The 15,320-nt window shown below is 39.4% G+C and overlaps 3 protein-coding genes across 3 annotated transcripts in view; 2 read left to right on the top strand and 1 right to left on the bottom strand.

Annotated features, from left to right (window-relative positions):
- Positions 1 to 1,936, top strand: part of LOC144648101 (uncharacterized) — an 18,897-nt gene extending 16,961 nt beyond the window's left edge. Inside the window, exons 10-11 of the mRNA XM_078507736.1 lie at positions 562 to 1,089; positions 1,592 to 1,936. Coding sequence (XP_078363862.1) covers positions 562 to 1,089; positions 1,592 to 1,883 — 820 coding nt within the window. The 3' untranslated portion in view covers positions 1,884 to 1,936. The remainder of the gene's footprint in view (positions 1 to 561; positions 1,090 to 1,591) is intronic.
- A 1,258-nt stretch (positions 1,937 to 3,194) lies between these two features.
- Positions 3,195 to 6,839, top strand: LOC144651244 (putative skeletal organic matrix protein 7). Its single transcript, XM_078511176.1, has 4 exons — positions 3,195 to 3,465; positions 4,596 to 4,860; positions 5,021 to 5,548; positions 6,284 to 6,839. The coding sequence occupies exons 1-4, from the start codon at positions 3,258 to 3,260 to the stop codon at positions 6,573 to 6,575; spliced, it is 1,293 nt and encodes a 430-aa protein (XP_078367302.1). The 5' UTR covers positions 3,195 to 3,257; the 3' UTR covers positions 6,576 to 6,839.
- A 1,445-nt stretch (positions 6,840 to 8,284) lies between these two features.
- Positions 8,285 to 14,814, bottom strand: LOC144651246 (putative skeletal organic matrix protein 7). Its single transcript, XM_078511178.1, has 5 exons — positions 14,613 to 14,814; positions 12,520 to 12,778; positions 11,603 to 12,130; positions 8,524 to 8,856; positions 8,285 to 8,445 (listed from the first exon to the last, which is right to left on the bottom strand). Exons 1-4 carry the CDS (start codon positions 14,800 to 14,802, stop codon positions 8,565 to 8,567), a joined length of 1,269 nt encoding a protein of 422 aa, XP_078367304.1. The 5' UTR covers positions 14,803 to 14,814; the 3' UTR covers positions 8,285 to 8,445; positions 8,524 to 8,564.
- Between the last annotated feature and the right edge of the window lie 506 nt (positions 14,815 to 15,320).

Genomic DNA, 15,320 nt, shown 5'->3' with positions numbered 1-15,320 from the left:
GGGTTGCGATCCTCCTTTTTTTTTCCGAAAGGTTTAAATTTTGGTCACAAATGCTCCCACAATGCTTTCACAACATCTCCACAAACTTGAATTTTTTGTTGAGTGGCCTTGTTATTGGCCCTCCTCTTCGGCCCCCCCTGTTTTTGAATTTTGTGGATCAGACCCTGTCTGCCTTACTCGATCAAATAGGAACAGGAAAAATGCATTTTTTGTCAGTATTTGAATTTAAAATGTATAATAATAAATAATAAAAGTATCATGCTAAATCTTTCTAACTTTTTGATAGGCTAAGGGAGTCGACGTATATAAGGCCGGAGCTATAGCTTTATACAGGGGCATTTCTACATAACAAGGGGCCAAAGGGACTGGCAAAATATGTTTGCCATAACAAGGTTTCGTTATATCGGGGTTCTTTTCTATATATTTTACTGATTACTGGGCTGAAAAATATCGCTCGTTATACCGGTGACGGTTTGTTAAATCGAGGTTCCACTGTTAAGTCTTTCAGTAAGAAAGTAAGAGTTGTAACGCGCTTCTGTTCTTTGTGCACTTTATCTACAGACCCCACAGCGCTGGTGGCTGTTATCAGACCGGATACATGTCCAACGGGAACCCCACCACTGTTGAAAGTAAAGCGTGTCCTAAAGGCCCTCCAAAAGGCGGCGTCTGGTTCTCAGTGTCAGTCAAAGTCCTCGACCATGACGTACAGGTGTACTTCAATGGGGATCTGGTGACGACTGTCAAGTCCCATTTTGCGCCAAGCGCCCGAGGAGGAGTATTTACTTGGCATGGATACCAGAACGTGGTCCTCTTCAGGAAGTTCCAAATCGTCCCTCAATTTTATACCACTAAAAAATGCGTCAAGGCAGTTGAACTTCCGGGTTACGTCAAACTTGATGCGGATCACGGAAGGTGGCCTAAGGATGGCTTCTGTCAAGCTGAGTACTTGAACGATGCCGGACAGTCTACAGATTATCAGCTGTCAGTTGATCTGTATAACTTCATTGGACGGGACGGAGTCAACTATGGTCATCCGGGAGTGTTCTTTAACGCCGAAGATCAGGACAACTATGACTTTGTCTATTTCAGGTTTGAAAAAGAACTATTTTAAAATAATCTTCAATTTTGCCGACTAAAACAATTGTCGTAAATGAAATATGCTGTAAAAAGGGGAACATAGGAAAAATAACAGAGCAAAAAAGACTGTTTTGCATTCTAAAAACCGAGAAGAAAGGCCCTTTTTTAAGGGATGAATCATTACATTTTCAAGAGGTGCAATGTGCAATAGATTTAGCGTTGAGCCCTGTTTTGCAATCCTTATGACTTTGCATTTCTGGGTTTGATCCTTTACACACGAGGGGTTGTGAAGGGGGGGGGGGGGGGGGGGAGTTATCTCTTGTACTTAGAAGTATTTTGCGCAAGGACTATAATTAATTTTGGATGCATTTTGTCATGTTCCCAACCAGGATATGCAGAAGAATAACATTTGTTTTATCTTTCGGCCCTTTCACTTATCTTGTTCCAGGAGTGTTTTTCATTGCGCGCCTCGTAAACAGCATTTCGACTTTTTTTCTCTTTTTCTTATTTCTAGGCCTCATTCGGTCAGCGCATGCTTCCAGACAGGTTACGTTTACAAAGGCCAACCCAAATTTGACGGAGCTAAGTCAAGTACTTGCCTTACCGGTCCCCCCAAGGGAGCAGAGTGGTTCAATGTCAAGGTGACAGTATCAACAGCCACTCCTGCAGGTGAAGTCAAAGTGTACTTGAAGGGCAGCTTGGTGACGTCATGGATTCCACGCTATCCAATCAAAAACCGTGGTGGTGTTGTGGTGGCCAATGGCTACAAAAATGTGGTGTATTACAAGAATTTCCACATTCAGTAATGCCATGCAAAGGTCGTGCTAATTTTAACAGAGCCGAACAGTTAACAATAATGATCGAATAATATAGCTACAAATACACGATGTAAGACAGTGATGTCAAGGTTATTGTAAATGTGTTTGAGTAATAATTATAGTAGATTACTAAATGTTCCCGCTGTCATTTTAATAAAGATGCCTTTGTCTAGCTCAGGATTCCGTCCATTCATCTTGTAGTTCTTATATAATTCCTTTAAGTGCCGTTTGACAGTCCCCCCGTCATCTGTTTGCTGACGAATAAAATGGTATTAGTTTCTCCATCCAGTTGTCTAAACCCAACTGTGGCGGCGGAGCGTTTTGAAACGTGTGTGTGTGTGTGTGTGTGTGTGTGTGTGTGTGTTTGGGGAAGGGGAGAGGGGTGGGGGTGGCGGGCGGCTAAGACTGTCCCAAAAATACTCGGCAGGTTTTCACATTTGGAGCAACTTTTTTCCGTTCTATCAACCTTTTGTGTTTAAGCATTTTCTAGACCGAAGATTTCCGAAGATTCTCCGATTGTTGTTCGAAGGCCATGCGAACGTTTCCGATCATTTTCGAACTACATAAACGAAGTTTTCCAAAGACTTCCCAGGAAGTTTCGAAGATGTTTGAACTCACTCACGATACGGAATATCTTGACAAACCAATTTTACGCTGCGCTCGCGATATAACCTTGTGTGTTAGGATGTTAGGATAAATGTTTTTCATCTGATATGTCGCGTCTGGAGTAATTTGCTCCTAGTCTCGTAAGGCTGTTTTACTTGACAATGATTTTTAAAATTACAAAATTAAAATTACAGCCAATCATGCTCCTGGGAAATCCATGCAAGAGACAATTTAGTTTTCTTACAAAAGCATTGTGTTTTATATTTTCATCATTAAAAAAAACCTTTCGGGCAGGAATCGCGCGAGGCCCATGAATATAATCTGTTGGTTGAGTAGTACCAAGAGAGGATGATCATCCTCTCTTGGTAGTACTTTCGCTTGTTATCTTTTATTGTAGCATTTTGTAGCATCTCGGTACTCATTCTCGTCCCCCAGAGCCGGTTGTCCCTCGCAGTTGCACTAGAAACACATGATTTGATTGGCTAGATTTCCACAAATAGAGTTTGAAATCTAACCAACCAAAATCAACCGTTCCCTTTGTTATAAAAGAGTTAAAAGCGATAAATTTGATTGGCTAGTCTTCAAAATCTAGCCAATCAAATCATGTGTCCACAGAGCCACCTGCTTCTCGTGCTAAGGCCTCGCCGGCTAAGGGGGACAGGTTTTTCTCTCTATTTAGAGAATGCACTGACACCGTTCTGCTTCAGGGGCGAAAATTGCATTTGCAACTACTATATGGTCATTTGATGAAGTAACATGCAACCCTTTGTCTTCTGTACCGTTTTTGTCTTCTTGGTTCTGAATGTCTCTGGTGTACAGGGAAATCATTCTTTGTTAAGTCAGCATGTATGTACGCCTGGTAAACAGTGCGGCGTTCTGGAGACCATCTTACTTAGGCAAGATTATTTGGAGAAGAAAGTGGAAGCGCATAGCAAAATATTGGGCTGTAAAAGCTGTACTGAAGGTAACCCGATATGTGTCGAATTAATAGAATGTGTTACATTAATTGTAATACATTCGTCCCCTAGAGTACCATCTTGAGCAGACATGAAAAGCCCGCTTAGACGTGGAAAAGGAAATAACTGATCAACATGATATATGAAAATTATTTCAAGAAGACAACAAAAACGCTTGGCAGTATGATTCAGTTTTTTTTTTAATTTTAATTCGGGTAAAAGACACGAGAAGTTCATGGTCAGAAACAGTTTCGAGATTTCTAACTAGAATTCACGTCCATTTTTGCAAGTAGGCCGATAAATCTTTATTCATAAGTCTTTTGCAAACATATTTAAGTTCCCTGCAGTTGCCTTAAGACTTGCCAATCCACAATTAAAAAAAACAGTAATATATCTGCGTAGAGCTTTTAACCAGACTTAGCTAGACCCAAATTATTATAAGTTTTTTGTCTTATTTGCATTAAGCTCCCTTCTTTTGCAGACCTCTAGTGGACTTCACGCCTGTATAAACAAGTGAATATCAGAATTGTCAAGAGTTGTTCTAATGTGCGATCGCAGCCACTAACAAAGTGTCAGTTGTCCTTCACGGAAGTCAGATGTACATAAAAAGTGTTTATTCACATGGAAGATAGTTTTAAAATATACGAAACACTAATTCTAATTTTAACCAATCAGACCGGAGCGTTGTTTCTCTTGCAAATATACGCATTATAGGCGTCATTATTCGAAGGGATATCATAGTGCGCTCTCTCATTCTGTCTGCTCGTGAGCTTAGAGCGATTGTCGATTGAGTGCAGTAAAACCAAAACCAAAGTAATCACTTTGGCCAATCACAAAGTACGCGACCATCCATTGCAAATCAATCAGCCGGCGTAAAGCTACGGAAAACGTGTGGTTTTGGTTTTACTGCTGATTGGTCGAGAGTGGCGCGATCTTTTTTACACCAATCGACCGCTCTATATAAGGTAAAATGGCTTCATAGCCAAATGGCAATCTGCAGTTTTCCATAGAAAACATAGTCTTCACATTTAGGCTCACAATACATGAAATTATTAGTAAGACTAGTAAGTGTAAAAATCCTCTCAAGTTATGCCTTCCCTCCATTTATAACATCTATTTCCTGACTGTTATGAAATAGTTGGCCAAATGTTTTCAGTATCTGCTGTGGCCCAGTGCACAAGCATGGTGAGATCACCAACAGACAGCCATTACAAACTGGATGCAGCCACCGCTGACAAAAATATGATGTGTCGTGTTCTCGCTCAACCTACTGGTGAATCGCAGACGTATATCGTGTCAGCGGAGCTACTGAACCAAGCAGGATGGCTGGGAATAAACAGCGGACATCTTGGATTGCTGTTCAATGCTGTGGATGAAAACAACTTTGACTTTGTCTACTTCAGGTGAGTTGCTGGTGGGACGTGCCTGAGTTCGTCAGTCAGTCAGTCAGTCAGTCAGTCAGTCAGTCAGTCAGTCAAAGAAGCTAACAAACCCGTGGCCCTCCTAACGACAATATCACAATGTATGACACGCATCTTATTTACTTGAACCTCGTATACACAGACCCCACAGCACAAGTAGTTGTTATCAGACGGGATACATGGCAAATGGAAACTTGAACTTTGTTGAGAGCAAAGTGTGTCCTAAAGGCCCTCCAAAAGGCGGCGTCTGGTTTCCAGTATCAGTCAGGGTACACGGTCAAGACGTGCAGGTGTACCTCACTGGGGACCTGGTGACGACTGTCAAGTCCCATTTTGCTCCAAGGGCCCGTAGTGGAGTATTCACTTTTCATGGATACCAGAACGTGGTACTCTTCAGAAAGTTCCAAATCGTCCCTCAATTTCATGTCAGTAAGAATTGCGTTAAGACTGTTGAATTTCCAGACTACGTCAAACTTGATGCAGGTCATGGAAAGTGGCCTCAGGATGGCTTTTGTCAAGCCACCTACTTGAAAGACGCCGGACAGTCTAGAGATTATCAGCTGTCAGTTGATCTGTATAACTTCATTGGACGGGACGGAGTCAACATGGGACATCTGGGAGTGTTCTTTAACGCCGAAGATCAGGATAACTATGACTTTGTCAATTTCAGGTTTGTAAATTAAAATATGTTGGTTTATTTTAAATGTACTACAGTTGCACTGGCTAAAAGGTTCTACAAAGAAGATAAGCTGTAATAAATTTTAATGTAGTAAAAAAACAGTAAGGACCCAAAGATAACAGTCTAGAATGGTGAAAGTACACGCATTGAAGGAACCTCGACTTCGTAGGTTTAAAGTTATTCGAAAATGCGTTAGATCGAGTATAATCTGACTTAAGACTTATGCTGTGAATTTTAATTCACAGCATAATCTTAAAACGAACAATAACGATTATTTCCCATTAAAACTGTTGTGTTGTTTGGCAGGAAAATGTGATGAGCTGATTATCGACTTTTAGTTGAAAAAAATAAAATTAATCCGCGTTGCAGCGAATTTGGAAAGCTATTGTTACGAGCGTTAGCCATTTGTCTAAGCTGGGTAGAAAGCACGAGTTTGCAAGGCGGAAATTTAACTACGCAAGGTGAGCTGTAGGGCGAGAAGTGGGTTTTTTTAGCAGCTCTATCCAAGAGACGGGCTCGAGACGATTTTGATTCAGCGGTGTGCCAGGGGGAGGGGCGGATTAGCTATGGCCCGTTCTCAGTTGGCTACGAAAGGGCGCCATTCAGTTCGGTAATTTATGCCTTTTTTCGCGCCAGCAATTTAGTCACTTATTCATGTCTAACTTCTGCATGCATACCATACCTACCATGTCCTGAGATTGCTTACTTGCATTCCCTGATTTTCAGACCTCAATCGGTCAGCGGATGCTTCCAAACAGGTTACGTTTACAAAGGCCAACCCAAATTTGACGGAGCTAAGTCGAGTACTTGCCCTACTGGTCCCCCCAAGGGAGCGGAGTGGTTCAATGTCAAGGTGACAGTATCAACAGCCACTCCTGCAGGTGAAGTCAAAGTGTACTTGAAGGGCACCTTGGTGACGTCATGGAATCCACGCTATCCAATCAAAAACCGTGGTGGTGTTCTGGTGGCTAACGGCTACAAGAATGTGGTGTACTACAGGAACTTCCACATTCAGTAAAGCCGGAGGTCGTGCTAATTTTTAACACAGACGAATGGCTCATACCAGTAGCAATGATCGAATAATAGCTAGCTACTAAAAGACTGCTTTAAACGATTTTGTTTGTTCCCCGGTGACAGTCTAACAAGCAAAACAGTCTTTCAAATCCATAGTCAGTATTTCTGCGCATTCGGCTATAATATAAGTTGCTAAACGTTCATGTAATAACAGCAGATTAGCAAGCACTGTAACTGTCATTTGAATATTAAAAGATGCCTTCGTCTAGCTCTTGTTTGTTCCTTATTTCGTTCATCTTGTTCGTGTAATATAAACAGACTACAAAACGCTATTAAAGTGAAGAAATGGTCCTCGCAGTGACAAGAAATTGCAAAGGAAGAAGCCTGAAAAAAAATCAGGGCTTCAATGTTATTTGAAACCGTGACCTCCGCGATACTGGTGCGATGCTCCACCAACTGAGCTATGAAGCCTCACATTGGGAGCGTCGTGTACAACGCAGTTTTCTTTTTCTTCATTTTAAAGGAGATAGACCCTTAACTACATAATGGTTACTATGAATGACTTCTAACCGTCATATCTTGGGCTCCCTTAGTATCCTGGATTTAGTTTTAGACCATGTTTGTTCCATTGGAGGTTGCCTTTACTTTTGATAGTCATGACCGTTTTTGCCAAGTCACGTGACCAGAAGACAAAAATCCTTAAAAATCACACAGCTTACATCTTTTTCCGATGAAACAAAAGTCAAAGGGTGGAGAGCATTCAGGTGCAAAAATGGTTACATTATTTTAAAGGTTTTTACGTCATAAAAACTTAATGACGTCGTAGCTTTTCAGTAACGTGAATCTTAACAAATCCATGCTACAGATTTTGCTTCTAAATGCACTCTACCTATGGTGTTGATTTAAATGGAAAAATGTAAGCTATGTGAGTTTTTAGGGTTTAAGTGTTCGGGTCACGTGACTTACCAAATATGGTCATGAATACCGAAAATGAAGGCAAACTCCAATAGAACAAAGATGGCCAAAAACTAAATCCTGCAGGATACTGAGGGAGCCCAACATATGAAGGTTATAAATCATCTATAACAACCATTTTGCAGTTTAGGGTCTCTCCCTTTAAAATCTTAAACTTATTTTTCCACCCCCGATCACCACCCTTTCGCTCTTCGCACTTGTTTTCAATTTCAGTTCAGTTTATTTTTACGAGAATATGCCAAGACTAGACCCATGTACTTGACGTAATATTCGGGATAATATATCAAACAAGAGTTTTTTTTAATCACATTTCTAAACACCGAGAAGCGAGTTGAAATTACGAGGCGCAGCGGAGTATTTTTGATGACAAACTTCAAGGTGTTTGGAAAAGCGATGAAACACTCCCTTGAGTGTTTGATATATCTTCATATTTAAAACTTAAACTACGGAGAGAACATCATCATCATCATCATCATCATCATCATCACTTCTCTTTGCGCCAGTAGGCGCATATTAAAGACCATCATTTCCTGCTTTTCTGGTTAGCGCTTATTTCAAACCCAGCACACGTCCATTGCTCAACAATGCACACAAATGGCTTGTAAATTACTCCTGAACCTTTTTTGTTCTCGTCTTGTTCGTTTCAGTATATCAGCACACTCCTGCAAGGAGCATTTTGTATTTTATACAAGGCAAAGGTTAAAGTTATAAGAACAAGAAAAAAAATGAGGCAAGATGTGCTAGACGAAGGCATCTTTATTAAAATCATTATTACAGTGCTTTTTAGTCTACCATTATTACTTTTAACTCATATCTACAGCAGGTTAATATTCTCAGAGGAAAGCCTGCAAACATTACTTCACAAAATCAAATGTAGTGTTTAAGTCCATGCATTACTTGAGGTATTCATTAAAAGTATTCTACCCTACTTCGTAAGGATTCATAGTTGTGAAGTAAAAGCTGATCGATAACTACTTTTAGCTCTTCGTCTTTGTTAACATTAACGGGACTTCCAGCTTTACTGAATGTGGAAATTCTTGTAGTACACCACGTTATTGTAGCCATTGGCCACCAGAACACCACCACGGTTTTTGATTGGATAGCGTGGATTCCATGACGTCACCAAGGTGCCGTTCAAGTGCACTTTGACTTCACCTGCAGGAGTGGCTGTTGATACTGTCACCTTGACATTGAACCACTCTGCTCCCTTGGGGGGACCATTAGGGCAAGTACTCGACTTAGCTCCGTCAAATTTGGGTTGGCCATTTTGGACATAACCTGTCTGAAAGCATCCGCTGACTGAATGAGGCCTGGAAGTCAGAAAAAGAAAAAGAAATCAAAGTGGCTATAAGCCACTAAACTCGGAAAATTTATTATGAAACGAGAATCGAAAACAGCAAACTAACAATAAAAATTTGCCGAAACAAATGATGTTAAGGTGGCTCGACCCAGTTTTTTTCTAGCGACACCTATCAACTTTGTAACCCTCACACTTAAAGCGATTAATGTCAATGACATATCTACTATATCACATGGATTACACATAGACTGAACTGCACTATGATATATATTTTTGGGAGATCGGAATGAATATCACGTGACAATGACGTCACACAGGTTTTTGCTCCGAATCGAATTTTAGCCCGTACCCGCATTTTCTATCGAGATCCTCCACGCTACGTATACCTTGGGTGTTTGCCTTCAGCTCTGCGGAGTTTCATCGAAATCTACAAGAGGAATTTCGAAATATCTTGGAATTTCTTTTTAGATGGTATAATTTATGGGTAGAATAAAGAAATTTACGTCTTTTTTGATATTTAATGAGAGGCTTTAGTCCTCATTCTTTTTTAAAAATGTCCCATATCCGATATCCAAACCGTAAGAAGTAGGTAGACTTGCGCGATTTCGAAAAATATGATGTATATTAATCATAGTGGAGCTCAATGTTTAGCTATATTTACCAATTTTACGCCTACTTTCGCAAAAAAGCGATTATTTCAAAACTCGTCGATGAATTTTCTCCAAAATTTTTCAGAGTTGCAATTGATCAGTACACTACACAATCCCTGAATTTCATGCTCATTGAAAACTTCTAAGGTTGTCTAACATAAACGCAAAATTGAGTAAACATTGAAGCGATCTCGCAGTTTTGAATAATTTTGTGCTCTGGGATTTCCTATTGTTTCAAGTTGAGCACAACATCGAATTTCTGTGCACCACGCGTGAAATGACTACGCTTGGCCACCTTCCGAGAGATTTCCGATATCTTTCGGAATATGGTAATATTCTCGAGTTCAATGAAACTCAAAGCCGGTTATGTTTTGACGCCATTCCAGTCATTTACAAATGACTTGACAGCATACTCAGAAACTTAACTCGTTTATACGTTCTTTCTTTTGATGTTTAAATTTCTTTGGCGTAGCATTCAGTACGGCGGCCATTTTTTATTTTGCATTTCTTGTTCTTGGCATTTTTAACTTTCTACTCAGCCAAGACGTCGACCACACAAGAAAAGTTGTTGCGTCACATTTTTTTTCCATTGATTTCTTTAAAACGGACCATATTTCGGAAAGATTTCGGGAAGCTTTCGGAAGGTAGCCAAGCGAAGTCATTTTACGCGTGGTGCACAGGAATTCGATGTTGTGCTCAACTCGAAACAATAGGAAATCCCAGAGCACAGAATTATTCAAAACTACGAGATCGCTTCAATATTTACTCAATTTTGCGTTTATGTTAGGCAACCTTAGAAGTTTTCAATGAGCATGAAATTCAGGGATTGTGTAGTGTACTGATCAATTGCCACTCTGAAAATTTTTGGAGAAAATTCATCGACGAGTTTTGAAATAATCGCTTTTTTGCGAAAGTAGGCGTAAAATTGGTAAAAAGAGCTAAACCTTGAGCTTTACTATGTTTAATATATATCATATTTTTCGAAATCGCGCAAGTCTACCTACTTCTTACCGTTTGGATATCAGATATGGGGCATTTTTAAAAGGAATGAGGGCTAAAACCTCTCATTAAACATCAAAAAAGAAGCAAATTTCTTTATATGAAGTCTTGTCTTTATTTTACGCATAAATTATACCATCTAAAAAAAATTACAAGATATTTCAAAATTCCTCTTGTAGATTTCGATGATCATGAAACTCCGCAGAGCTGAAGGCAAACACCCAAGGTATACGTAGCGTAGAGGATTTCGAGAGAAAATGCGGTTACGGGCTAAAATTCGATTCAGAGCAAAAACCTGTGTGACGTCATTGTCACGTGATATTCATTCCGATCTCCCAAAAATATATATCATATTGTAGTTCAGTCTATGTGTAATCCATATGATATAGTAGATATGTCATTAACATTAATCCCTTTAAGTATGAGGGTTTCAAAGTTGATAGGTATCGCTAGAAAAAAACTGGGTCGAGCCACCTTAAACTTTCCACACTTCAGTCCACTTTACTTAGTTTGATTGTCATTCAGCTGCTAATCGAGAGCAGGCCAAAAGGCCAAGAGATAGAGTGAGTTCCCAACCGTTGCAAATTGTTTTCTCTTTCTATTTTTATTTTTGTTTTTCGAAGGTTAGGCACAATAATAATATTATTGTTAAAGGAGTGAAATTCACTTCGCTCACTACAACTCTTTTTTGAGTTAAAAACAGAGTCACGATTAGTAAAGCGGACTTGTCATGGGGATTTTAATGCTTTTCAGTAAAAATATGGTACTAAAATTCGCGAAAACTTGAAGCAATCAGCCTGACTTTTTCAAGTTGAGATCTAAAATTCCTAATGACATCACAATAATATCACTTGTTTATCTCTTCAGTACACATACATGGTGATTTTTAACAAAATTGGACCACTATTCGTAGTTTCCATACGTCTTTAATCTCTTGAGTTTTTGAAGTGAAACTGGTGACCAGCTTCGGTTAGTCCCGCTCTCTCTCTTTCTCCTATCCTGATTTCATTTCGGTCAATTTTATGGCACAGTTTTATATCTGCGACATTGCTGTTTTTGCGACTTTGCGAAATTGAAAGTACAGTTAAAAACAATTTTCCCGCAAACCTGAAATAGACGAAATCGTAGTTGTCCTGATCTTCGGCGTTAAATAACACCCCCGGATGACCAGAGTTCACTCCCTTCCATCCCATGAAGTTAAACAGATCAACTGACAGCTGATAATCTGTAGACTGTCCGGCATCTTTCAAGTAGGTGGCTTGACAAAAGCCATCCTGAGGCCACTTTCCATGATCTGCATCAAGTTTGACGTAGTCTGGAAATTCAACCGTCTTAGCGCACTTCTTAATGACATGTAATTGAGGGACGATTTGGAACTTCCTGAAGAGGACCACATTTTGGTAGTTATGCCAAGTAAATACTCCTCCCCGGGCCCTTGGTGCAAAATGGGATTTGATAGACGCCACCAGGTCCCCACTGAGGTACACCTGTACATCTTGACCGTGGACCTTGACTGACACTGGGAACCAGACGCCGCCTTTCGGAGGACCTTTCGGGCACGCTTTACTTTCAACAGTAGTGGGATTCCCCTTGGACATGTATCCGGTCTGATAACAGCCACCAGCGCTGTGGGGTCTGTGTGCAAAAAGTTGAAGTAAGATGAACACAACCGAATGTGGGGAATTTACATGCACTTTTCTCCTTGGCTTTCCATGAGAGTTTTATGGTTCGTGTTGTATCTCTTTTGATGAATCGTAACGATGAGTCACCTAAGGACCCATTTTTAATCAGGTTTTTAATAAATTCAAGGCAACTGTCGGAATTAAAATTTGGAAAATTGTCACGAAGTGTAAAATCTTTGTAAAATTTGTGAAACCAATATATTTTATTAACCTATTTCTATGGTCTGTAAGAGTGTAGACGGCGAAATCAGGGTTTGATTTGTTGTGATTCAGAAGTCATAAAACAGAATGCCATATCGAAAGACACGTCTTCATCTCACGCCCTTTCCGCCCTCGGCTCACCTGAAGTAGACAAAGTCGAAGTTGTTTTCATCCACAGCATTGAACAGCACGCCGGGATGTCCGCTGTTTATTCCCTGCCATCCTGCTTGGTTCAGTAGCTCCGTTGTCAAGCTGTAGGTCTGCGACTGTTTAGCAGGTTGACCGAGAACACGACATATCGGACTTTTGTTGGCACTTGTCGCATCCAGTTTGTAGTGTGAAGGATATTTTATCATGGCGTCGCAGTTTGCAACAGCACATATGGAGAACGTTTGGCCATCTATTTCGTAAAAGTTAGGAAACAACAATAACATAAATTAATTAAGCATTTATTTTCTTGCACAGCAAATGAATTTGGCATTATTCGATCTTCCAGCTGCCTTTCGATCATTCTTTTATCTGTTTTTTTTTTTTTAACGTAAACTGACCTTTCTTATTTCAAGAAATAGATGATGGGTAATTTCTGCGATGTTTCACTTTTTCACATTTAAATATTATTTAGCATTGTTTGAATTTTTTTCATATGAATAAACATTTCGGAAATCTGACATTTGTCTAAGTGGAATCTCAATGAAAACTCGAGCTCTAAGTCTAATTTTTTATTGATATATAAAGCTTTTAAAGGCATAGTATACAAGCACCGATATCAAGTTCGACAATATTGAAATAACTAATTGCAGGACTTAGCACACAACTGATGTGAAAAAAAACAGCTATGTATACAAAAAGGAATTTATAGATTTGGGCGGGTGAGGACTGAGAAAAAAGTGTTACTTGTTAGTTGAAAACGATCCAAAGCAAAACCGCGTATGAGCAGAAAAAAAGAAGAAAAGCATCTCACTTTCAGTATTGAGAGCAGAGAATTTCCAGAGTCAGTGTTCAAGACAAAGTTCTCTCGACCTTCATAAGCTTTTAAAGACTAATGTTCTTAAGTTTTGTTAACACGGAAGATAAAAATATTTATACTGACTACGGTTTTGGACAAATTAGGAAGAGCCGTATAGTATCTTACGTGAAAGAAATGACAAATAAGGTTTTGTGGCTTTGTGGGCTTTTTCTCATATTTACGTAAAATTTGGTATTCTTAGAAATTTTCAGTGAATTTTCTTCCATGTGAATAAATACCTTTTATAGAGCTGTTTATTTAGAGGCAAAAACTGTCACTTTTTAATTGATTTTATTCACACACTAAATTAGCTCTTGACAATTTGGAAATCACTTGCTTATACAGGTGCTAGTTTTTAAAAACAGTTTTTTTTTTTAAAAATGTGATAATAAAAAAAATAAGATTATTGTTGCTCATCGTGGGTAAATGCGATAATTTATTATGTAAAGTATTATCGTTTGTCGCATGATGTGAGATGTAAATCACAACGTATCGACTGTCGTTACTCAAGTCTTCATCAGGGTTTCAAGCATGAAAATTTGTGCAAAACGATAAAGCTAAATTCAAACTAGACGATTAACTTGTAATTTAGGTCTTAATGGCACTTGAATTTCTGTAAGTTTATAGATAGCAACGTTTCCTTATGATTTTCTTTGCCATGACCTTGTTTGAAGTAGGTGTCTTTGGTCGTATGAGAACTTCATGAGGTCTCACAACATGAAGTCACCTCAAGTTGGCTACTGCATCTTACTGCAGTGTTCTGTTGTCTTACTCTATTATGTCTATTAACCTCGAGAGAAAGGTTTTGCATTGAATTGTGGCGACTAAATGTTTTGTCCTTTCGATCGAATGTTCTCGCAGGTGGGCGGGTCTTAAAAAAGGAGAACGTAGCGAACATGCATTTTCAGGTGCTATAAAAATGCAAAGGTAGCATCGCCTTGTAACTACAATAAAAAGCTTTCATTTAGGAGTGACATCATTTTGACTTTGAAAAAACTCAAAACTAGTTTTAGACTATGACTATTCGTGTTTTTGCACCCGCAAGAAATGTGAAACGGTTTTGTGTCTTTCTGATATAAAACTTTCAAATTTATTTGCCTTTCCGTGAATAAACGCGGACCTCTCATATCTGTTTCAGTTGATATTCTAAGGGTCAAATGTATGAACAGCCCTATTTATGATCTGAAACCTATAAAACAATTTCGTATAACATTGTCAACGATCGTACCTTTAGTACAGCTTTTACCGGCAAGTATTTTGCTATGCGCTTCCACTCTCTTCTCCAAATATGCTTGTTTTTGCAGGATGTTCTCAAGAACCCCGCACTGTTTACCAGAGCCACTTGACAACACACACTGAGTATCAAGGACATTCAGTACCAAGAAGGCACTAACGAAACGCGAAACGAACAGCTGCATGTTTCTTGCGCTCGACCTTACAACAAATGAGCAAATTAATAATCGCGAATAAAGTTTTCAACACTGAAACAGTGGCATCCGCCAATCAGAAACTAGCGCCAGTACTCCGTGTAGGTCTGCATGGGCCTCGGATCAGAACACTCATTGACATGTTTGTTTAGCGTTTGTTTACATTTGCCTTGAAAAGCCTCTTTGGGGGAGTGGTCAATTATGATTTTTTTTATTTTATTATCAAAATGAAAATTGTTGCAAAAAAATAATCGTTTCTGATAATAGCGTTCCCCAGGCACACGATTCATATGACTGTATAAGTGCTTTTTTGTGGGAACAAAACTGAATCTTTACTGTAAGCACTGAAATAAGTTCATTATGACTGAGACTGCGTAGATACGTCAATATGTTTGATAAGAAGTTAACATTGGGCTTGATTGCACGCCAACGTGATTGATAACTCACTACAGTGGAGCCCCGCTTTACGGACACCCGCTTAATACGGACACCCCGCTATAACGGACAGT

The sequence above is a fragment of the Oculina patagonica genome, chromosome 4 (assembly GCF_052425735.1).
Source record: "Oculina patagonica isolate OP01 chromosome 4, crgOcupat, whole genome shotgun sequence".
In the NCBI taxonomy this organism is placed as follows: domain Eukaryota; kingdom Metazoa; phylum Cnidaria; class Anthozoa; order Scleractinia; family Oculinidae; genus Oculina; species Oculina patagonica.
This window is presented reverse-complemented; position numbering and strand designations above follow the sequence as displayed.